This window comes from Engraulis encrasicolus, unplaced genomic scaffold (genome assembly GCF_034702125.1).
Source record: "Engraulis encrasicolus isolate BLACKSEA-1 unplaced genomic scaffold, IST_EnEncr_1.0 scaffold_85_np1212, whole genome shotgun sequence".
In the NCBI taxonomy this organism is placed as follows: Eukaryota; Metazoa; Chordata; class Actinopteri; order Clupeiformes; family Engraulidae; genus Engraulis; species Engraulis encrasicolus.
Window position 1 is genome coordinate 160,651 of NW_026946203.1, and position 24,713 is coordinate 185,363.

Sequence of the window (24,713 nt, forward strand, 5' to 3'; positions counted from 1 at the left end):
GCGCGGGCCGACGAAAAAACAAGACACACCCGACCGCTTTTTTCCCTAGTCCGCCCGCTTGCCCTGCCCGCAAGAAATATTCATGAAAAATATTGACCCGGCCCGCTTCCCGACCCGCCTTTGAAAATAGTAGCCGTGCGTCTTTATGAACACCCTAGCAACATTGGCAAAGCGCAATCACGTCAATAGCCTAAAGGTCTCAGCATGGTTCACTTCCGAGAGGTCTGGATACACTTCTCATCACAAAAAATGCTGAGCTGCAGGTATAAGTTCGCTTAAATAGTTGATAGGGAACAGGTAGGCTATGAAAACACCCATAGTGGCAATGTAGCCTACACTTTGTCTTCTTTTGGTTTGGTAGGCTCTGTCCTTTTCCTGAACTGAAATTGGTTTTGCTTTTTCCTATCCCGAAGTTGAGGGACAGGGTGCCAAGGCCACCCCCTCCTTCACCAGAGACCAAGCGGTTAATTTGGGAGTTTGGGAAAGATAATCACGTCACATGTGTGTGCACAAACCACAAACGCAACCTGCGCCGCCTGGTGCCACTATAGGCAACGCTTGTCTTTCTAGCGCAAATGATCATTTAGCCCACACAAAGCGTGAACTTTCGTAATCTTAGATGACTGCAATGTAAAGATCCATACATGATCACGTAGGCTGCAGAGCCTATTGATAGACAGTTGCACTCACGATGCTATAACGCAACATGCCCTGTCCAACAAAAAGTCGCCTAGTCTATGTTGAATAGATAAAATTTTCTCACAAATTATTCTTTTCTAATATGAGCATTTCGATCATAATATGTTTGTCTGTTACCCAGACTACCAAGTTTGCTCTTCATACAATGCTATTTTATTATTTAGGCTATTTATTAGCCTATTTATTTCTTTTAAGTGGCGAGGGCATTGTTCTTCCACTGTAGGCTAAATTACTCAAATGAGCACTGCATTCAAAGGGAATAGGCTAATAATTTGGACATTGTAGGCTATAGGCTATAGTAGCCTATTCTATTTCGACAATGTAGGCATAGCCACTCGAATCCCTACCTGTGGAGGAAATTAATCTGTAGGTTGGTGAGCAGACGGAGCCAGCCGTCAAGTGGATTGCCTCGTAGTCGTGGTACGACACAGGAAATGAAAACAAACTCTGTAAGCAACACATGAGTGCGAAACCATTACAATTGTATACGAAAATATGTAGGCTATATCCATCACTGCACTGTTTAGAGAGCACCCTCTGTGTTCTTCAAAATGCACTCAATGGTTGCACCTGCTGCACCAGTTGCGCGCAGAAGATATTCGGCCGACGCAGGAACCATTAAGTCTCCTGCAGAGCGCGTGGCACCATCGTAGTTATTCAGCCATATAAACTTTGATCTATTTCGAAAAAAATGTCCCTGTCTGCTAAAGTAAACTATAGCCTATTGGCTATAGCCTACTTTAAAATTCGGCATCATTTCAAAGGTCCTGACCGACCGCACCCGACCCGAATTTCATTAAAAATAATATTTCATAACCCGTGCCTGCGGTCGACCGCAGTTAACTGCAAGCGCCCGCTGATTTCGGGTCAGCCCGCGCATCACTGACACACACACACACACACACACACACACACACACACACACACACACACACACACACACACACACACACACACACACACACACACACACACACACACACACACACACACAGAGAGAACAAGACTGGGGGAACATCAGTCAGTGCAAAATCAAAGACGTGTTACGTATGATGCTGATATACTCACTGTAGTGTCTCCAGTTGACAGAGTGGATTTCCTAATGCAGCACTAAGAAGTGCCACTCCAGAGTCCTGCAGATTATAGTTGCTACTCAGGTTCAGCTGTCTGAGACTTGAGCCTGAGCTGAGGGCTGCAGCCAGAGAGGAGCAGCTTTCCCCTGTCAGCTTACAGCCAACCAGCCTGGGGAAACATCATGATACATCTCAACACACTGACACTGTTACAACACACACACACACACACACACACACACACACACACACACACACACACACACACACACACACTCTTGCTCTCTCTCTCTCTCTCTCTCTCTCTCTCTCTCTCTCGCACACGCACACACACACACACACACACACACACACACACACACACACACACACACACTGGGGAAACAGTCAGTGCATAATCAAAGACATGTTACGTATGATGCTGCTATACTCACTCTAGTATCTCCAGTTGACAGAGTGGATTTCCTAATGCAGCACTAAGAAGTGCCACTCCAGAGTCCTGTATATTATTCTTACTGAGGTTCAGCTGTCTGAGACTTGAGCCTGAGCTGAGAGCTGAGGCCAGAGAGGAACAGCTTTTCTCTGTCAGCTTACTGTTATTCAGCCTGGGGAAACATCATGATAATACATCTCAACACACTGACACTGTTACAACACACACACACACACACACACACACACACACTGACTGGGGAAACAGTCAGTGCATAATCAAAGACATGTTACGTATGATGCTGGGGAAACATCATGATGAAAACACCGACACTGTTACAACACACACACACACACACACACACACACACACACACACACACACACACACACACACACACACACACACACACACACACACACACACACACACACACACACACACACACACACACGTATGGACACACTCAACTAACTGATAGTGCCTGGAGAAACATCACTGACACTTTTACAACACACACAAGCACTGACACCATAACAAAACTTTGAACTCAGCCAACTGACACTGTTACATCACACACACACACACACACACACACACACACACACACACACACACACACACACACACACACACACACACACACACACACACACACACACACACACAGCCTGGGGACACATCATGATACACACACACACACACACACACACACACACACACACACACACACTGGGCAAAATAGGCTAGAATCCGGAGATATTTTGACTGGATATCTTTTATGACACACAGCATATCCGGACCAGATTTTGACCATTTCCCGACTTTTTAAGAATCCGTGAAAATCTTGGCATATTTTAACTCCGGATTTGTGTTTGGAGAATATGGAGATATTTTGACTGGATATTTTGTATGACGTCTGCTGCCAATCGCATTGAATAGAATGTTGGCCCTCCCTCTGCCGTTATGAAGCTCTGCGCGGCAGCCCGCCGCTTCCTATCTGGATTGCTGTCGTACGTTAGTTGACAACATCTTTATCACAGACTTTCCAGAAATCTGTTGCAGACTTGTTAAGCCATCAAAACCTTATTTAGTTCTAGCTCTAGGCTATGGGACTATGAGACGGTGTCCAAGTGAGATGGCGAATGATGGCTGGCGACGAGGTTGTTCGAGGTCATTTCATGATGAGGATGGACCAGACTTTAAGACATTCTGAGGTAAGTTGAAGTAACAGATTAGAGGGACATACGGTGTATTGTCTTAAAGTAGCTCTAGATGAAAATTAAAGCATGCCTGAATATTGTAATGTTTAACTTCCCTAATGTTTTCTAACTGACTGCATAGCTAACTTGCTAACTAACCAGCGCCTTGTACTATCCACTAAACAAGGACGGTTATCTTAGCATGTTATATCTAGCTAGCCTAGCTTTTTCGGTCTGGTAGGCAGATGTTAACGTTAGCTAGTTAGCTAGCCTGCCACCACCTAATACTAAACCTTGGGGCAAGTGATACGGTGTCACGAATGAATGTATGCATAAACGTTTTACTGACATTGGATATATGACGTCGGATGCCTGCAGGGGCTAGATTTTGAAATTACGACAACATTTGGTAACCTGCTACATTTTAACTAGCTAGGAGGAGACTAATATTTGGTTAACGAACTGATTGATTTGTTTGACATAAAGCTTATTTTCCGTGATATCTAAAAGTGAATGACATGGATACTTGATGTCTGATTGTCGTACACAACTAATTAACCTTGTATAGTCTTGAAAGTATGGATTTATTCTAATATATGATTTGTCCCCCTTGACCAACCGAAAAACACACGCTCTCTCAATTGCCTTTCTGTAAGATAAGAGATGGTCACAGCATGTGTCGTTATGAATGGGACAGAGGTAAAGAAGCCCCCTCCGATGTTATTTGACAGAACAGGAGTATACATGCCCTGACGTTGCTCTTGCTCCAAGGCACACATAGAGCTAGAGACTTCTGTGCCAGAAAGAAGAGAACGAGAAATTGTGAATTTAAGAATGTGTTTTGTTATAGGGTAATTGATGACATCGTATGGATGACATGATACCCATCTAGGACTGTGTGTGTGTGTGTTTGTGTGTGAGAGAGAGAGAGAGAGAGAGAGAGAGAGAGAGAGAGAGAGAGAGAGAGAGAGAGAGAGAGAGAGAGAGAGAGAGAGAGAGAGAATGAGAATGAGAATGTGTGTGTGTAAGACTGATGATGTGTATAAGGCCTCTGCATGTTTTGGTTTTGTATTTATGTAAGCTGATAAACACCTTCATTTTGTTTGGAATTACCATGATAAAAAGTACTTTACTCTATTCTACATCCGCAGCTCCATGAATGACATGAGACACTCCAGGAGACGGTGGTTGCAATGCAATATCAACACCCCGCAACCCCAACCCTCCAATGGAACCCAGAACCCTCCGGAGTTCCTCAGGACCTGTCGGTAATATATTTGACTGCATGTTTTAAGGGAAAGAAAATGATCTAGACTTTACACGTGCAATTTCCATTTTAACCATCTCAAATAATCCTGAGGTTCTCATCATCAAACTAGAGAAAGCATCAGTAGGGTTCAGGCTGTCTTTTACATATAATTAAAAAAAAATATCATGGCCCCCCCCCTCCACCTCAATTTTTTCCCCATGGCCCTCCCCCCACTTCAATTTTGTTTTCCCATGGCCCTCCCCCTACAGGTACAAAAATGTAATATGTAAAATTGGTAGATGAACAACCATCATGACAACAGTCAGAGTAGCCTACATCAAGGGCGGTTGTCTGCACTATTATGTGCTATCGATATCAGTGGATACCTATGAGAAGCCGCTAGAATCTACCTCTGCGGCTGCATGGGATGCCTAACTCCACTGTCACCAAGACAAATTGCAGGGACGCAGGAACTCATTTTGACCAGGGGGTGCTGTGGTCAGCGGAGGGTCTGGGAGTCCTCTCCCAAAAAAAAAGTGTTTTTTTTAGATGCAATTTCCTGCATTCTAATCAATTTTAGGATGAAGAATGGCGAATCCCATCTGACTAACTTCTTCATGTTTTATGTAGCCTAACCAAGGATGACTAAATTTTACCTTTTTTTTGTTTAACATTTCACTTCAAAATTATTAAGTTCTTCTTGTGGAAGGGAAACGCGCACCTAATGTGGAGGTGAGGGCGTGTTCAAGAGCAAATCGCGCTGCCGTGACAGTTTCTCTCTTCTCCATAGGCAGTCTACAATGTGTGAAATTAGAAATGCATGACTAGGCTATGCGATGCACTTGTGAGAGGTGACCAGGCTTTCAAACAATTTAGATTGTCTTGCAATTGCGACTGTGTATATCTCAAGATACATACGATCAGGACCCCTGTCTCCCCACCCGCGCACAAAAGCACGCACGCACACACAGACAGGCATAGGCCTACTGCTTCCCGAATGTGATCACACTCTGACGGCCAAATAGTTTGTGCTGTGATCGGCGAGAGAAGTAAGTTCTTAGTTAGTAACTTAGTTAGGCTAAGCGCCAAAGCAGCTGGTGCCATTGCTGGCTATTGATACAGGGAGAGTGTGAAAGCCACCTTTAGTTTGCATTTGACGTTGCCCATATTTAAGACGCACTAAAAGGTGCCGCTAAACGGTGGTCAAATCAGCAGCAAGAGGCAAAAGGAACAAATCGCCACCACTACAAAAGTCCAAAACATCTAACAATAGCACAGCCATTTCACACCGCGGCAATTCAACTTTGGCAATTATGATAGACAAGCCACACACACCATCGGCTGTGCTATAGATTCACCCCATAGCCAACTCCGATGCTAAGATAGACTTCACCAGCAATAGGCAAGACCTAGCCTACCAATGTGCTAGGCCTACTACGAATCCAATCTCCACCGCAAGAAACAAAAGTCACTTCTTACCCGACACGATGCACAATTTTGGTGACATTCCCTTCTTCCGTCGCACTTTAAATTCACCTAATTCCTTGCTTAGTTGGTCCGTTTTTGATCACCAAAGTGATAAAACTCCTCTTCACAACAAGTTAGCTCCTCCAATGGGTTTAAGACCGTGTATGTTGATGCATGCCCAAGCCAACATATCGCTGTTAATACCACTTTTATTACTACCTTGACACCACAAACTAAACAAAACAAACGTCTCTCTCGGCAGTGCTATGCGACCATTGAACACAGATGTAAAGCACACGGCGGTGCCAATAGGCTAAATAAAATCATGACTTACCAGAGGCTGTGACCACCAGTTGACAACACCTCTCCAAAATTCATCTGGAAATGCCCATCCAATTCTTTGTCAAAACTTCTCAAACTGTTTAGCTACTACTGTAGGTGTAGAATGAAATTGCGGCCCCAATTTCTAATAAGACACATGCCATTAAAAACGAGACATTTGGGAGCTTTGAAAGTCTTTGAGTAGCTTACTAAATAGATGGGATCGATAGTCTGGCTAGTGGGAGCGAGCTGACCGGGGAGCGTCCTGCGTTGGGAGCGACAATCAGGGAAAGTTATGGGTATACAGCTAGCTAGCTAACACCGAACATGCCATGTTGACAACAATCATAAATATAACAATTTAACAAGCCCCAAATTGCTCGACATTTCGCTGATTGATCAAAGAGGGCCATGTGGTTGAAAACTAGGCATTTTTGAACTGTATAAGTGAAAACACGATTTATTAGGAAACTTGTTTGTGGCTGTGGTCATCACACGCTTTCACTGCTACGACGGCTGGAAGTTGCCGCTTCACCTACAAAGAGGCCCTCGCTAGTGGCTAGCTAACCTGTCGTCAATAACAGAGCTAGGTATCCAGCCTTGTATTATATGCCTGCCCCAAGTCATTAAAAACGAGACATTTGGGAGCTTTGAAAGTCTGTAAGTCGCTTACTAAATAGATGGGAATGACACTAGTCTACCGAGCTAGCGGCTAGCCATGTATTAGTTATGGGTATACAGCTAGCTAGCTAACACCGAACATGCCATGTTGACAACAATCATAAATATAACCATTTAACAAGCCCCACATTGCTCGACATTTCGCTGATTGATCAAGGAGGGCCATGTGGTTGAAAACGATGCATTTTTGAACTGTATAGGTGAAAACACGATTTATTAGGAAACTTGTTTGTGGCTGTGGTCATCACACGAATTCACTGCTACGACGGCTCGAAGTTGCCGCTGCACCTACAAAGGGGCGTGTCGCGTGTACGTTGTGAAAGACAGCTGTGACGTTACACAGAAGAGTGTGGGGATTGGTTGTTCCACCATCCTATTGCGTGACGTTGAGTGCTGAAGCAACCGTTTATCCCGCCCACACTGCCGCCCAGCCCTCCTAGACCCTGGTACAGCTTTTTGCTGTACGGGTCTGGCTGCGCTAGGCTACCATTGAGGGCCTTTTGTGTAGAATTGAGATATTACCCGTGCATACTGTTTTAAATCTAGCTGTATAAAGTCCGTTCCAATATGCAACCTTGCTTCCTCCACTTCTGCTTGTGGCCTCGTACCAAGAAGTAATATGTCGGGATGACATCACTGACAACAGCATTATATTTAAATATCTCATAAAAGCTCAATATATTTAATTTAAAAATAAATGAATAAGTAAATAAAAAAAAATAATAAAACAAAAAAATAGGAATTAAATGGCTTTTATCTCATTTTGGAAAAGAGATCTTCATGTGTATTTCAATGAACTAACAGCTGAAATTTCTTCGTTTTAGTGTTCCTCTGGCTGCAGTCTTCTCTCATAAGAATGAGGGGGATGATGATCCCTGCCCTGACTCTCCACACAGCCAGGGAGAGCGCGAGTACGCACACGCGCACGCACACACACACACACACACACACACTACTAGATGTCTTTCTGGATGTCAGTGTTGTTTTAATTAATTATGTGTGTGTCTTTTGTAAAAAATAAAAAATATATATTATAGTGTTAAAAAATATTAGATGAGATCCATCCCACCCCCTAGTCACCGAATCCTACCCCTCCCCTCGAAAATATTAGTTTACTACTTATTCATGAAAACATAATTTTTGGCATTTCGCAGCACTGTTTCAATGAATAGAGTAGCAGTAAACTTTTAAATAAGTCCAATTCAAATGAGTTATCCGTACTGCATATTATAGTATGGTGTGTTGTATTATCTTTTTATTGCCAGTATTTCATTGTAATCTTTTTGGCTGCTACCGTATGTTTTTTATTTTATTTTTATTATTTATTTATTTATTTATTTTATTTAACGCCTGAAGGCAAGACAAATAGTCTTTGGTGCAGGAAAGGTTTCTTAATGGTTATGGCCATTTCAGTTAGAAGCCAAGTGTTTTGCTTATTTCTGTGTTAATGTTTTTTTTTTTGCCCTTAATACCTACTGGGATCGTGGTTGTTAATTGAATGCTTGATTAATTTTTGTTTTTTAGAATATTAAATAAACTGACTTTCTACTTTATAAGCTGTATTTGTGTAGTATTTGCATTATGCCATTATTAATTAACATTACATAAAGACATTAAATGAATACAATAACTTGGGTAAATCAATTTTTTTACTGCCACTGTTTTCCCATTATATTGTTTTTTACAAAATAGTAATTTATTAATTTAGCATTGCTTTAGCACAGATGATGGGAAACCATGGCAGTAAGAGTTTTGGTTTACCAAAGATTTTACTTAACTTTTATAACCCAAACATTGGGTAGATTTAATCAATTTTAACCCAACATTTCATAACCCAACATGACCCAATATGTTGGGTTAAAATGTGTAACCCAGCATGTTAGGTTATTCCAACCCATGCTGGGATAGTGTCATTTTCAACCTTGCGTTGGGTTATTTTTGGGTTATTTTTAACCCAGCATTATTTAGAGTGAAGGTACTTTATTCACTGTATTACTAAGCACTTTATTCATCCTGTGGGAAATTCAAGAAACAATTGTCCACTGTTTGTAACAATATTTTTTAGTCAATTTAGATTGGAGCCAATTTTGGTCCCCTAGTCCAGTGGTTCCCAACCTATGGGTCGGGACCCCCCTTATGGGTCGCCAAAGATCCACAGGGGGTCGCGGAGCCCTCTTGATTTGAAGGGGTTTCATTTTAAATATATATAGGCCATTTTTAATAAAAGACAAAGCATTTAACTAATAAATGCATAGAAGCAACACATTGTAAGTGCTACACTAAACATTTATTCTATATTTGACCAAAGACGGAATAAAATAACTAAAATTAGTTTTCGCAGGAAACAGAGGGCATGTGACTCCGTCTCGTGCGGGCGCTCGCGTGGTTGGGTCACCAAAACATACAATAGTAAAAACATGGGTCCCTTAAGAAAAAGGTTGGGAACCACTGCCCTAGGGGAAATTCTTTCTCTGCATTTATCCCATTTCGGCTAGTGAATCACATTGAAATTTCTTAGCATAACAATATGTGATTGTGTTATCATTTTTTTTTCATCAGGCATGAGTGAGGCCAACACATCGTGCGTTGGAGGAAGAGTTGCAGTGACGACTTGGACCACAGGTAAACGGGTTTACTCTGAGCATGTCAGCCCATACTTCTGTGATCAAAGTGCTATTAATAGAGAAAGATGTAATGCAACCAGATGACCATATATATGTTGATGTGTACACTCCTATCGAAAAAATGACATTTTGAACAATATTTTAATAAACAAACAAGTTATTCCCAAAATGACCATAGAGTAAGTGTAATAAAACATCTTTTCAGCTTACTGCAGAAAAGTAAGGTCAATAGTATAACTTGAATGACATATTTGTCCATTGTTGTGAAATTATGCTGGTGCAAAGGTGAGTACACCCCTATGTTAAACTGTCTATGGAGGTGCCGTGTTGGCCGGAATCTTCACGATTTTGAAAGAGATTAAAAGGGAGGTCATCGCTGTGCATTTCATCCTTGCCTTACATTGAACTTTTACATTTCGAGTCTGGACCTAGCTAAACGAGATGTGTATGAGATTTGAATTAAATCCTATGGAGAGTATCATGATCTGATGATGTTCAGTAGTCACAGTACATGTTAACAAGCATGTTTCTAGTGGTGAAATTCAGCTTCCTACTGTTGATGGCATCCGTACAGGTCCAAAACATTTCGGTCCTACTACCATGCTTGACTTTCAGCATGAGGCACTTTTCTTTTTACAAATCACTTTTTACCACCACACATGCTTGACACCATCTACTAATGCAAAATTGTTTATCATGGTCTCATCAGAGTCAAACAAACTAAGGATATGGGTTACTGGAACCATGTACTGTGATCTAATGACACCATGATAAACAAATTAGCTTTAGATCAGTGGTTCTCAACCTTTTTTGAGCAAACGCCCCCTTGGCCTCATCACAAGCCTCCCAACGCCCCCTTGACCTCATCATAAGCCTGACCACGACCCCATTTTTTTCGCACCTAAATAAGTGGTAAATTATGTCCACGTTCGATTTCATGTGTGACTATGGTTTTGTTAGCAGTGCAACTGTGAATTCAGGTTTTTAAGAAAAAACGAGGGTGTGTTACATCATGAACATCCGTGTCTTGTATAGAAAAATGCCTTGAGTAACCGTGTACATTTCGTTTTTCCAAGAATATATGAGCATGGTGATATGAGGAAATCTGCATTCAATGACATTATATTGCAATTGACTGATTGCTTTAGGCACCAATATAGCCTGTACCCATCATGTATTGTAGACTATATTGCAACCAGCCAGCCTGTTACTCTGTTGTATATTTACAGAAAAAACAGCTTTCATTTAGTCTATTAGCCTACATATCGATAACAATTCAGTGTCTGTTTAGCTTTAATTAAAAAGTGGCAATCGTCTAACCTAGTCTGACTTTGGCCACTGGTTGTGATGGGCATGCCGGTGGAAGATAGCCAGGCCGTGCCCTCCTAGTGATGCAACAGCTTCAGCCAGTCTCGAAGAGATGTGAAAGTCGATGATAATCAGGCTAGGTGGAAGAAGCGGTAGGTTTTTGGGCCGCATTAGGAGTATGACAATGCATTACAAGACGTTTCCTTTCCGCTTTAAATTCACTTGACATTGACATCAAGACAATTTGATAACCTAAGAATAAATGCACAAGAGAAAAAACTACGACCGCACACTTACTTCACTTTCAAGAGAGAGAGGGAGAGAGGCTAGCATGGAGAGGGATGGGTGGAGGAGAAAGAGGTATTGGAGAGAAACAATGCGCTGGTGATGCCCTAAAATTGAAGCGTGTTCTTCGTGCTTGTAATCAATGAATTCAAACAAATATGCGGTGGACTTTTTCCCTTTTCAATTAGACCTTCGCTATTAGGCATTTCTGCTTTTACCAGCACAGAAACAATAGGCCTACATGGATACTTCAACATTAATGAAATAACTGCGTTTGTATGACGATGTTCAGACTAGGCCTATCTAGCCTTCCTTTCCAGTCAAATTCGAATGCTTGACGATCTTGGCTAACAAGTTCAACTACCCCTGTTAGCTTGCTTGCCGTTTCCCCAACTATTTATGTTAATAGAAAGTAATTGTACAGCCAGCTCGCGTTTCTGGTGTATTAGGCAGATAAGCAAGCGACAGGTGGCCACAGACAAACTCTGCGCATTGTTTGGGGCTGTTGCTTACCTGAAATATTAGCAAAACCGAACTCCATTCCTCTCACAGCTTAACCATGTCTACTGGAATATATCCTTGTTGACTTGCAAAATAAACAGTACAGAGCCGGTTTTCTTAGAGCATTTCTTGATCAGGGTGAAATGACATAACCAACGGGACAACATCTCAGCACTCCGATGTGCTCCCAAGAACCGAAGAACGTGCTTGCAGTCGCAGCTGCAAAATCTTAATCAACATTCTAGAACACAATGCACAGAGTTTTATCGGAAAGTTTTCTTTTGCTATTTTCGCTGATGGTTGGTTGAGTTAATGTCCCTGTGTAATGGCTTTGCAAATATAATAGCCTACTTTTAGAATCTTTTCATTGATATTTTTGGATGGTCCCGGCATTATCCCAGAAATGATAACTTTGTGTCCCCCCAACATTTTTTATGGTCCCCGGGACATCGGGACACCATTAACTTTGAGCACTGGGTTTAGTCATTATTGCCGTGCACTGTATATTTGGATCACCACATTAAAGTTTAGTCAAGTCAAGTCAAGTAGGTTTTATTGTCAATTTCTTTACATGCACTGGTCATACAAAGAATTTGAAATTACATTTCTTGCTTTCCCATACAGACATAGACTAATCTAGGTAAGGACGTAGACAGTATAGACATAGACAGTACTTATACATGGACTTAAGACAGTATGGACATAGACAGTGCTCATACAGACATTTAAAGTGCAAGACTGGACAGCAGAAGACTTGTAGAGGACATACATTAAAGAGGTATTGTTGTGCTTTTGTGCTTTTCCTAAAAAAAGTCCTTTATAGCGTTCTGACATGGTAATAGTGGCATTTGAAGAAAAATAAATATTAAAAAGGTCTGTCAAGTACACCAGCAGCAGTGTGTGTGTGTGTGTGTGTGTGTGTGTGTGTGTGTGTGTGTGTGTATGTGTGTGTATGTGTTTAGTGCAGGTAGAAGGTGCGGTGTGCGTCTGTGTGTGTGTTCGTGTGTCCGTGTGTGTGTGTGTGTGTGTGTCAGTGTGTGTATGTTTGAGTTTAGTGCAGAAAGTGCAGTGTGCTTGTGTGTGTGTGTGTGTGTGTGTGTGTGTGTGTGTGTGTGTGTGTGTGTGTGTGTGTGTGTGTGTGTGTGTGTGTGTGTGTGTGTGTGTGCATGTTTTGAGTTAGTGCAGGTTGAAAGTTCAGTCACAAGTATAGTAGTGCAGGTGGAATGTTCAGTCGCAGATATGGTGGTGGGGGATGGGGGGGGCGGGGGGCTGTCAGTGGCCTTGCTGGCTAGAGGCTGACAGTGGAGGGAGAGTGGGTTGAGTGTTCAGCATCTTGATCGCTTGGTGCATTGTGCTGCTCGCCAGCCTGGTGGTACGGGAACGGAGGCGCCTGTACCTCTTTCCAGAGGGCAGGAGGCTGAACAGTTTGTGTGCAGGGTGGCTTGTGTCTTTGATGATCATCAGTGCTTTCCGGGTGAGGCGTGTGGTGTAAATGTCCTGCAGGGAGGGGAGTGGTACTCCAATGATCTTCTTCGCTGTGTTCACAACACGCTGGAGTGTCTTCCTGTTTTTCTCCGTGCAGCTTCCTCCCCACACTGTGATGCAGTTGGACACGACGCTCTCTATGGTTCCTCTGTAGAATGGTGTCATGATGGAGGGTGTAGCACTTGCCTTCTTTAGTTTGCGCAGGAAGTAGAGACGCTGATGGGCCTTCTTCGCCAGTGATGTAGTGTTGGTGGTCCAAGAGAGGTCGTCGCTGATGTGCACTCCAAGGAACTTGGTGCTGCTCACTCTCTCCACAGCATCGCCGTCGATGGTCAGTGGTGGCAGTTGTTTTTGGACCCTTTGGAAGTTGACAACAATCTCCTTGGTCTTGTTGACATTCAGCAGGAGGTTGTTGTCTTTGCACCATCTGGCCAGCAGGTCTACTTCTTCTCTGTAGTGAGTCTCATCGCCCTTGGTGATGAGGCCCACCAGTGTTGTATCATCCGCAAACTTCACTAGATGGTTAGTGCTGTGGGTCGTTGTGCAGTCGTGTGTCAGTAGCGTGAACAGCAGGGGGCTTTAGTCATAAAGTAATGAAAACTTGTGTACAGCATTGTATGTTTTCTGTTCAGCTGTAGATTACCTAATAGTGACGAGGTCACCAAGGCCATCATCCAGGCTAGTAAGGATTCTGGGTATAGCTGGGGACCAGAGAGTTTACTCATAACTCATTTATGTGATCATGATGTATAAAAAAGACTAACTCAGTTTCTTTCTGTCTCGCAGAAGCCTGAAATAGATTCTTCAAATCAAACAACTGGGCCTTGCGGGGAAGACTGATGACGTGAGAAAAAAAGGAAAAAGCTGATGAGTAGATGTGAGTGGCTAGGTAAAACCACAACTAGCAACTCCAGCATACAACTGCCACCACTTTCTTTTGTCACTACTTCACTTCAGGGGGCAATTAGTCAATATCCCCTTTTTTTCGTCCGAGTACTATTTTTAGTTTTTAGAATGACCGCATTTGGTACAAGGTATTTGCAAATGGGCAGCCAACACTAAAGGTATGTTTTGACTCCTTCGTCAGGCCCTACATGGAGCATATGGTAGGGCACTCGTTTGCAATGCGACCGATCCGGGTTCAATTCCTGGCCCGGGTCCTTTGCCAGCCCTTCGATATTTCTCTCTGCCAACTTGTTTCCCGTCACCATCTGCACTGTACTGTCATTATGAAGACAATAATATCTTTTTAAAAAAAGACTCCTTTATCAGTTGGGGGACACATACTGTCAGTGGGGGGGCAGTGGCAGATCGCGAACAATTCAAACTGGGAGAAATATACGTTGATCGCGGCAAGGTCTTTTCAGCGCTAAAAGGGAGGGCGTGGTGGCTGTTTGGGTACTTGATCTGCCGTTACCCCCCTGCTGTTGGTACGTGTCCTCCAACTAAAGGACGAGTGTAAACCAGGCTTAAGAGATGCAAGCATAAGGAAACGTGGGGGGGACCATAGTTTTAAAACACGTGGTTTGGGGGAACCATGGTTTATGGCAAATACCAGACATGTGGACTCGAGTCCAGTGACTTTGACTCGAGTCAGACTCGAGTCAGCGGTGTGAAGACTTGCGACTCGACTCGACTTGCACGCCTTTGACTCGGGACTCGACTTGGACTTGACAGTTGTAACTTGCAATGACTTGGCGTGACTTGCCATGTTTTGTCTATTTTTTTTGTAACAAGTCAGACCCTTGTTTTCAGAACGCAACAGCCCGCCCACATTATTTGTTTGAATCACGTCATTGCGAGTGCTATGCAGCCTGGACGCTGCGACCAGCTGCAACAGTGAAACACCATCTCCAAGTCTCCAGAACAAACACAGCCCACATTTTAAACCATCACGGAAGTTAGTTTCTCTCCCTCTCGCCCCAACTCGTTTTGCATTCTTGTACGGAAGTTTGATCTGATCTCGACACTCCGATCAACAAAATATTTTCTATCAATGTTGTAGGAAGAGTGTGTGGTGGGGAGCTGTGATGTGCAACACACGTCTGTAGGCTACACACCAAGGGTACAGGTCTTTTCGTCGAATGGATTGTTGAGAGGGGACCATTCGAACAAAACGTTGGACCATTCGTATAAGGCAGGGGATCTTTCGTCGAGGACGTTCCGTCTACCGCAAAAGCCTACGAAACGTCCTTAAAATTGAACTAAAGATCCTTAGGTTTGAACTAAACGTCCCTTCAGCCTGTCTATATTAGAAATGTAAATCAGCTTTTTTTAACGCTCATTTTCACGGGTTTTGTTTATTTAAATATGTAAATCAGCTGTTATAACGCTCATTTTGGTCAGTTTTGTTTTTTTGTTGATTTAAACATCTAAATCAGCTGGTTTTTTGCTTTGGTTTTTAGATGTGCTTTATAAATAAAATGTACTTACTCATTTTAACTGGTATGTTGTTTTTTTTACGTTTATGCCGTTACATTTTTTGACAATTTACGTTTGCGCCTTACATTTTTTGACAATTATCTAGGTTACTTTCTATGCCTTACATTTCTGGAACAATATTTGAGAAGCTTTTTTTTCACTTTTACTCCGTTACTTTACTCCGTTACATTTTTTGACAAATATCTGTAGGCCTATGTTACTTTCTACTCCTTACATTTCTGGAACAGTATTTGAGTAGCCCCATCTGCGGGCAGAGAGGCGGGACCAAGCACAGCCTTGTCGCTTTGAATCAGGGCAGCGTGCGTCTAGAAGTCTTGACCACTGAGCACATTTGGTTGTCATGCAGCGAGTTTTCTGACTTTCCGGTAACTTTTTAGATGAAAGCTTCTAGCTACCGTCTTCTGGGGGTCTGGAATATACCTATGTGTGGAGAGTAGGCCTATAGCTTCACTATTCAAATGAAATGCAAAGCACCAGCAACAAGAGAAAGCTGTCTGCCGACACTTTGATGTTTCTGATTCTGAATGACAACAAATAGTTCGCGCATGACCAGAAAAGATACAACAGTGTTGGAAAACATAGCCTACAGAATGCACCCATGTTAAATCCATGCTACGGTTTAGAGAGAGAGAGAGAGAGAGAGAGAGAGAGAGAGAGAGAGAGAGAGAGAGAGAGAGAGAGAGAGAGAGAGAGAGAGAGAGAGAGAGAGAACGTCCCTTCAGGCTGCTATATTTTTTTGTTGGAAATTGTCCTCCAATCCCTTCAAGCCTTCAGGCTGCCTATTTTGTAAATGTTTCAAAATGTAAATCAGCTGTTTTTAACGCTCATTCTAACGTTTTTTGTTGATTAAAAAATGTAATTCAGCTATTTTTCATGCTCATTTTAACTGTAAAGGCAATAGTCTTGAGCAATTATTTTATTTGTATTAGGCCTCTTTATTAAATAAGCTGGTAGCTACCTATTTTGGCCTCGTTATTAAATAAGCTAACTGCCTATTTTGTTTTAGGTTTCGTTAGAATTCCTCCGTAGTTCTACTTGTCAGACATAGCCTAGAACTACTTGTAATTTGCACTATTGGTGGAATCGTTTTACGCAAACAAAATAGACACACGAGAAATCCCCAACACATATCCTCAGCACAATATTGCAACACACACTTTGCACAATGATATTGAATGAGTCCAATGTTCTTGCAACACTTTTCCCCTGCCCACATCAACATGAATGGAACATTCTTCCTAGCGTACGCTCTCGCTTGAAGGTGATTGCGATGTGGGTTTGAAAGTCAGTTTTCACTTCGCGACTCTAGAGCAAATCAGCTGGTACTGCGCCGCTTGCTTGCTGGTCAATAAACGTTGAACTGAACCGTTTTGTGTGCGTGTATGCATGTGTAAAGCCTACCAACGTCTGCCCATGCCACGCGATGACAGTTCCAACACCAAATAATAAAGAGTAGGCTACATCAGAGCAGTGAGTCTTTAAATTCAGTGAAACGGTGAGAAGGTTTTTTTTTTTTTTGTAAGTGGTTGCAACCATGCATGTTTTCTGTGGAAAACATCAGGTCCTCATGGCGACGCCAGGCTTGCTGAAAACGGTGACAAACACATTTAGAATACACATTTCTTAATGGGAAGTTGTTAAGAACAAAGTGTTCGCTAATGGGCATGAAGTCTTGTCATGCAAATGACCTGCCGTGTTCAGTGGAAGCCATCCCCCCTCCCGCATAGACAAGGCAACCCTTTCAACAGGGCCACACAGAGTGGACAGTGGAATGCTGCTTGAAATAAGTCGATAATGAATAAAATATTACGCGCAACGTCTACAAGAAAAGTAATGGCTATTATTACCGTTGCGCGTAAAGATGAGGAAGGGATGGATAGATGGATGGATGCTGTCCTATGGAAGGGGCCGTCAAACAGTCTACATGACATCTTCATTTAAGTCGTTAAATAAGTACTTGTCAACAAAATCATGCCCCCGAAATCAGGCAATAACCAACTGTCGGTCTACATATCACTGAAGCATAATCGCTCCCAAATGACTTCAGGCCGGTGAATGGTGAGCGCGATGCAATTAATTTTTCTGATACCATTCCGCAGTTATTATTTTAAAAAGCCACGGCTTTAGGTCCAACAGACTTCAGGTTCCAGAATCGCAGAGGTTCTCCCTTCAAAAAGCAGGTCCACGACACCACCAAGTGAGCCCACAGTTAGCCTTATTACCCACACCATCCGAGAGGATGATAACCTGGTTCTCACGCAGATGTATATTCAGGAAGTGTAACGAAGATGCACGAAGCACTGAGGGTCTGCGCGAGTAGAGGATGATGCAGCTATAGATGAACCAAAATACAGTTAGCTTGGGGATCCCAGATCTCTCTTCTGTAGACGTGCCTAAATGCCAGAGCGATCTGAAAGCTTTTGCCATCCCTGAAGCAGTGAGTGGATGGCTAAATGATAGCTAAATGATTTGCCCGATACAGTTGGTTGGAGTGCAATATTAAATTGCGGAGGGCGTGAGCGTTATGTGCCTAAAATTATTATGGACACGAAATGATAAAAAGGCCGCACATGTAGGCGACGAGTATGGATTTCAACCCTTTCATTCGTACCTTGCTCCTAAAATAAATATAGTACATCCCATAGAGAAGACCATGCGTAAACGATAACGCGCGCGCAGACACAGACAGTACAGACGCGGTAGTTTTAAAAACAAGTTTGAAGATTTTGATGCAGCTGATACCCAGCATGAACGCTCCATAAAGAAGCCCAGTCGCTAGCATAACTAACACGAAATGGATTAAACAACATCACATTATGATCTTTAGGGGAGATTTCTCATTGAGAATGCATGTATGGAGATGCCTGTAAACGGTGTGTTCTATTTGGTGGAGGAGTAGCATTATTTGCGGAGAGAGTAACACGCCGACTGACTACCAACTCGGACTGCTACCAAGTGTGAATTGTGTATTTCGTTTGGAGTTGTGAAACGCTGGGACGCTCGGAACAGGTCAGGTACAGTTATGTACAGTTACAGCTAATGTGAAGACATTTCCTTTACTTTCTGATTGTCTGGACCGGTAAGCTGACTGCTGCTCGTGCTAACTGTGATTACCCACGTCACATTCACACACACAGACACAGACACAGACACACACACACACACACACACACACACACCAGCCCTGTCTGTACCCCTCTTCCCATCCTTTTCTTTTCTCCTTTGTTTTGGTTAAGCCGGTCGGCCTTTTGGGTTTGTGAAAACTTCTGCTACTAGCCAGAATGGCTGTGTTTTGCCTTCCTTGCGTTGGAGGCTGTCCTTGTTGTTTCCCAATTTCGGGATATAAATTGAACACTAAATAACGTTTCAAACGCAGCCCAACTGGTGGATTGGTTTTCTGTTTGTTAGTTTCAACATTTCCTTAATAATATTTTGTAGCCCTAAACACCAGAGCCACCGTTACAGCAATACGTGTTTTCAAGAATTGGCAACACTTCCAGTCAATGTTTGAAAAGGAGTTCGCCGAGGAATGGACTCTGATGAGATAATTGATGTATATTTAAAGCCAATATACATCCCTTTGAATTCAGTTGCAGCGCAAATATAGCAACAAATAAGTTAGGTTGGGTTTGCCAATCATGATTCATTCGTAATAGTATGTGTAATAGTATGGCACCGTGATAGTAGGCCGATCCGTGCAAACATGCTATGATGTGTTTACTCTGAGTTAAAAAAAAATAAAAAAAATAAGGAACACCTGTATTTTCTTGGGAACACCTAGATTTTCTTTTCTAGCTACGCCACTGGGCTACAACATAGAATATGTACCACATATAGGGGATTACCACCCAGATTTGGTGCAATTTGAGGACAAATTTCAATAGGCCAACTACGACTTTGAATCACTTATTTCCCGGGATTCCCGGGATACGGTTTGTTTTTTCCTGGGATTTGATTCATTTGCATTTTCAGTCCTTTATGTGCATTATGCCCAGCTTTTATTGAATACAGCGCAGGTTTTGAAGTTCACCAAACGAGCATCAACTTTGTGCAAGTCATTAAAACTCTTTTTTTACCAGCACTGACCTGTACACTGTTTCATTTATTAACTAATTGCACTTTTTGCCTTCTCGTTTCACATGTGATAAATAAAGTGCTTGCATTGACACGCTGTTGTTTTAATTTCGCATTTCTTTCATGTCCACTTAGTATGCTTTATCCAATTATCCATGGATGCAGGATCATTCACTGGACTTGACACTATTGTAAGAGGTGAAATTTAGACCACGATTCAGGAACGACAGACAACAGGAGTAAATGTTATGGTAGTTTTATTTTTACAATTTCATAAAATACAATTAGGAGGGAAAACCACCACAATATCCATGCAGCCAGCAGCGTCTGTAAACTGCTATCGTCTTTGAATAAATGAATAAATAATCACAATCTGGAGACACTCGGACGATAGTAGCCTACAAAAGTTAAGTTAAGTTACACACTCAGCCACTGCTGCCGGACGTTGGCTCGTCAATTACTTAATTCAACTATAACACGCGCAATAGCCTACCCAAATGCAACTTACCCACAGTTTCCAAAGCCACCGGCCGCACGCAATGGATACAGCCCACGTCCCGGCACGACAGCTTGTAGCAGACAGCTCAGCAGCCCTGCCCCACCCCGCACAAGTCTACACTATTGTCCGAGTGTTGTTATTTCAAGAAAGCAAACTGTCACTGCCCGCCGGCCGCTGTCGTGACATCTTTTATTAACAGTAGTATTTTTTTAACAAGTGAGGAGTTCGTTGATAGTTTCCTTAAGGGTGAAGTAGCCTACTCTTTAGGCTAGCGTTGCCTCCTCCAGCCAACCATCCGGCGCACAGATCAGATAGAAATGGTCCTGTTATGAACCTGAGTTTAGTAGATATCGCGCAGTGAACGAGGCAGCCTGCAAACAGTTTGAAGCGCAATGTGGCTGTAACAAGTTAGAAAGTAGCCAAACTCTGTTGCTTGTTAACCTTTTTAAATTATGTGCGTAATGGTGGGGTGACGTCCGCGCCAATGTCTTATCCGGAGCGTATCGCTCGGTGCGTAATTCCAAGAGCAGTATAATTAAAAAGAAGAGAAGGAAGATGATGGGCTAGACCCGGAACGTTTGTCCCCTGTCTGTCGGTTTTATTTACTTTTTTCGGCTTTGTTTAATACAGCTTTTGATTCTGCATTCAGCTCCAGTGTGCGACTCCTTTCTTTCTTTTTATATTATGAGCGTTCCACGAACTATCTTTCTTTGCGCACGCTATAAAATGGCAATAAACCTGTTACTATAAACTACTGGTTAACTATGTATTCTATGCTTTCTAATGTTGGTAAAGGCGGGATAAGCGGGGATAATGTATTGTCCACACGTGACTACGGAAATATATTTCCTTCGGAGCGGAATAACAGCTCTCTGCCTTGTCCCGTAGGGCAATATTTTCTTATAGTCACGTGTGGACAATACATTATCCCTTACCTTTAAATTACTGTTGTAAGCCTACATTTTAAAACATTTCGTCGATATTGTAGCGGTGCAACCGACTGTTTTAAGTTATGAGATGGGCGCCAGCTAGGCAACAATAAGACTGCCTTTACCTTTCCAAAAATGAATACAAATCAGTGACCAACACATTAGAAATAACTCAGATCAACACAACGAATATCTTTTCTTATTTTTAGTAGTGCACTTTTGCAAAACCCTTGTTTGCAGACTTGTGCGCTTGGTCTCAATTTGGAACAGCTCACATCAATGTCTGGCTTAGCATTCTTGCGAATGATGATCTTCTCGGCGCACACTTCATGGTTCCCTCTCTCTTGCTCTCTCGGCTTGTTGCTTCCTGACAGTCTCACCCGCCATTTGAAATTAACTCCATTTTATAGACAGATGTAGTGCACAGGGGGTAACTCTGCTATCTCACTCCGGAGGAGGCAGAAGCAGTCCGTTACGATATAGTATATTTATAAAATAGGCTATAAAATAGGCCTAATGATAAAAAAAGCAGCCTGAACTAAAATGAAAAATGAATTTAAAAAAAATAGAGACGCACGCACGCACTTTCTACATGGTTCGATTTTTGTTTTCATTGCATTGTGGTGGTAGGCACACAAGTTTGATAAAATATAAAAATAATTGGCTAATAAAATAGGCAGACTAAACTAAAAGTCTGCCCAGTTACACGAAAGGTCTGCATGGGTTGAACGTAACGTCCTTAGGTCTTCTACGAAAAATCCTCAGGTACTGCACGAAATGCCCCATGCCTTCTACGAATGGTCCAACGTTTTGTTCGAATGGTCCCCTCTCAACAATTCATTAGACGAATCCTCTCGAATTCCACACCAATGCTGCATTGTGCGAAGCATATGCGTTTTGAGATGTCTGAAATCAGTTTTAGACCTACAAACCCCAACTCCGATGAAGTTGGGACGTTTGGTAAACAGTGAATAAAATCAAAATGCTATCATTTTCAAAACATTCAATCTATTCATTAGATGGAGAATAGTGAAAAGACAACATATTAAGTGTTAAAACCGAGAAAAGATATTGTTTTGGGGGACATATGTACTCATTTCTAATTTGATAAATCCAACAGGTCTCAAAAGAGTTGGGACGGGGATCAGTGAAAGTTAGTAAACATCCAAATAAGATAAAACAACAAAGAAGAACATTTCAAAATGAATTGTACTGATGGACAATATAGGTGTCCAGGTATAAGATCATCACAGAGAGGCTGAGTCACTCAGAATTAAAGATGCAAAGGGAATAATTACCATAGTTATTACATACATTTTTGAATTCCCTTTGATTTACCACGATTGAATGTATATAAGACATATTTTGTTACTAAAATCATTGTATAGGTTCATGACATCATGAAATATATATTGGCTGTAGTCTCACTCTAATTCCTGGAGTGCTAGAGCTATTGAAAATTGACCATTATTAAGAATGCTTAATGCGTGCAAATGATACAGGGGTGTAACATTCTCCTAAGCACCTGAGCTCACTTGAAATAAACCCAGAAGACATGGGAAACTGTCCTTTGCTTACAGAAGTCAGCAGAAGTTGTAGAAGTCCATTCTTTTAGACAATAATAGAGCATTGCACATCCTGTGCTACAGTGAAAATGGACCATCCAACTTGTGTTAGTGCTAGCTTCAAAAGTCAGCCCCCATGATGGCATGCGGGTGCAGTAGTGCATTGGTTAAGATGTTCTCACTCATCTGTAGAGTTAAATACAGTGCTGAATGGTATAAATGGGTTTTAAACAGCATGAAAAGCCACTCATGCATTATATTTTGAAGGGAGATCTTCGATTACTGCCACATAGTAAGGTCAAATTGCATTCTCTATTATGTTTTAACAGTTTGGCTCCATCATAAGGACCAGCAGGTGATAAAATGGTGGGTTTTTGGTCAAGACCTGTCACACTGTAAGCACTACAGAAAGGAAAACACTGCAAAACATGACAAGGAATACACCCACCATTTAAGCTGGTGAAATCATGTCCAAGATAGGAATTAACACTGTTTTTTATATAAAATCATCTCATCGGTTAATGTATTTAACTGTTAAGTGTTGTCTTTTGTTTTGTTTTTAGTCTTCCTCGACATTTGCTGCCATTTATTGTCCCCGTCCCAACTCTTTTGAGACGTGTTGGATTTATCAAATTAGAAATGAGTACCTATGTCCCCCAAAACAATATTTTTTCTCGGTTTTAACACTTAATATGTTGTCTTTTCACTATTCTCCATCTAAGGAATAGATTGAATGTTTGGAAAATGATAGCATTTTGATTTTATTCACTGTTTACCAAACATCCCAACTTCATCGGAGTTGGGGTTTGTATATCAAAAAAACCTTAAACTTGAAAAACAATCTCCCACCTGCAGTGTGAGACTAAGCTGGATCAGGTAGGCCTACTTTGCTGGTTGAGGAAGAGTCCGCCTTTAAGTTATTAATGCAATGAATGACCCACACTTCCCTAATTCTAATTCTATTTGCCAGACAGAACATTCCATTGACTTTCAATGGGGTTTCATTTCTGGCAAATAGAATTAGATTTGTAACAAAAATAGAAAAACTTGGTATGGAAATCTATGGAGTATAATGAAGAGGGAAGTGTGGGTCACCAGATCAAATAACAAAAAACAGCTGACAGCTAAGCATCAATGATATCTGGGCTTTCATAACCCTCATGCAATGCCACTGCCATTGACTTCAATGTTAAACACAGTCTAACCCATGACTGCGGTTTTGAGTAATGAACAAGGCTGAGACTTTTTAAAGCCTCAGGAAGCTTTTACCAGTGTTTAGAGTTAATTGGTTAATTCAGATGATTAGGTTAATAGCTTGTTTAGACAACCTTTTCATGATATGCTAATTTTCTGAGATGGGAATTTTGGGTTTTCATGAGCTGTATGCTACAATCATCAATATTAAAACAAAACAAGACCTGAAATATTTCAGTTGGTGTGCAATGAATGTAAAACATATGAAAGTTTATTTTTTATCATTACATTATGGGGAAAAAAAATGAACTTTAACACAATATGCTAATTATTTGAGAAGGACCTGTATAGTGCGCCGCACCATGCGCTCATTGGGTCACTGTCAGTGGTCAGCTTTTGGTTTAGGCTACAGATAATGAGATAAAGTGAACCCTGAGACAGGGCTGCCTGCCGAGCTGTGCTGTTAACTCATCATCCTGCCTCACATGTGTATCCCCCTCTCCCCCCAGACACACACACACACACACACACACACACACACACACACACACCACACACACACACACACACACTGGGGGGATTTTAAAAAAAAAGTATTTTCATTGATTACCCCTGCTGTATGTCATATCTTGATGAGAATGGTGAGTTTAATATGGTACCTTAGGGAAAATGGCATCTTTTA

At 41.9% G+C, this 24,713-nt stretch overlaps 1 protein-coding gene across 1 annotated transcript in view; it reads right to left on the reverse strand.

Annotated features, from left to right (window-relative positions):
- LOC134444926 (NACHT, LRR and PYD domains-containing protein 3-like) overlaps nucleotides 1-24,713 on the reverse strand; it is a 46,769-nt gene that overhangs the window by 10,206 nt on the left and 11,850 nt on the right. Inside the window, exon 4 of the mRNA XM_063194101.1 lies at nucleotides 1,768-1,941. Coding sequence (XP_063050171.1) covers nucleotides 1,768-1,941 — 174 coding nt within the window. The remainder of the gene's footprint in view (nucleotides 1-1,767; nucleotides 1,942-24,713) is intronic.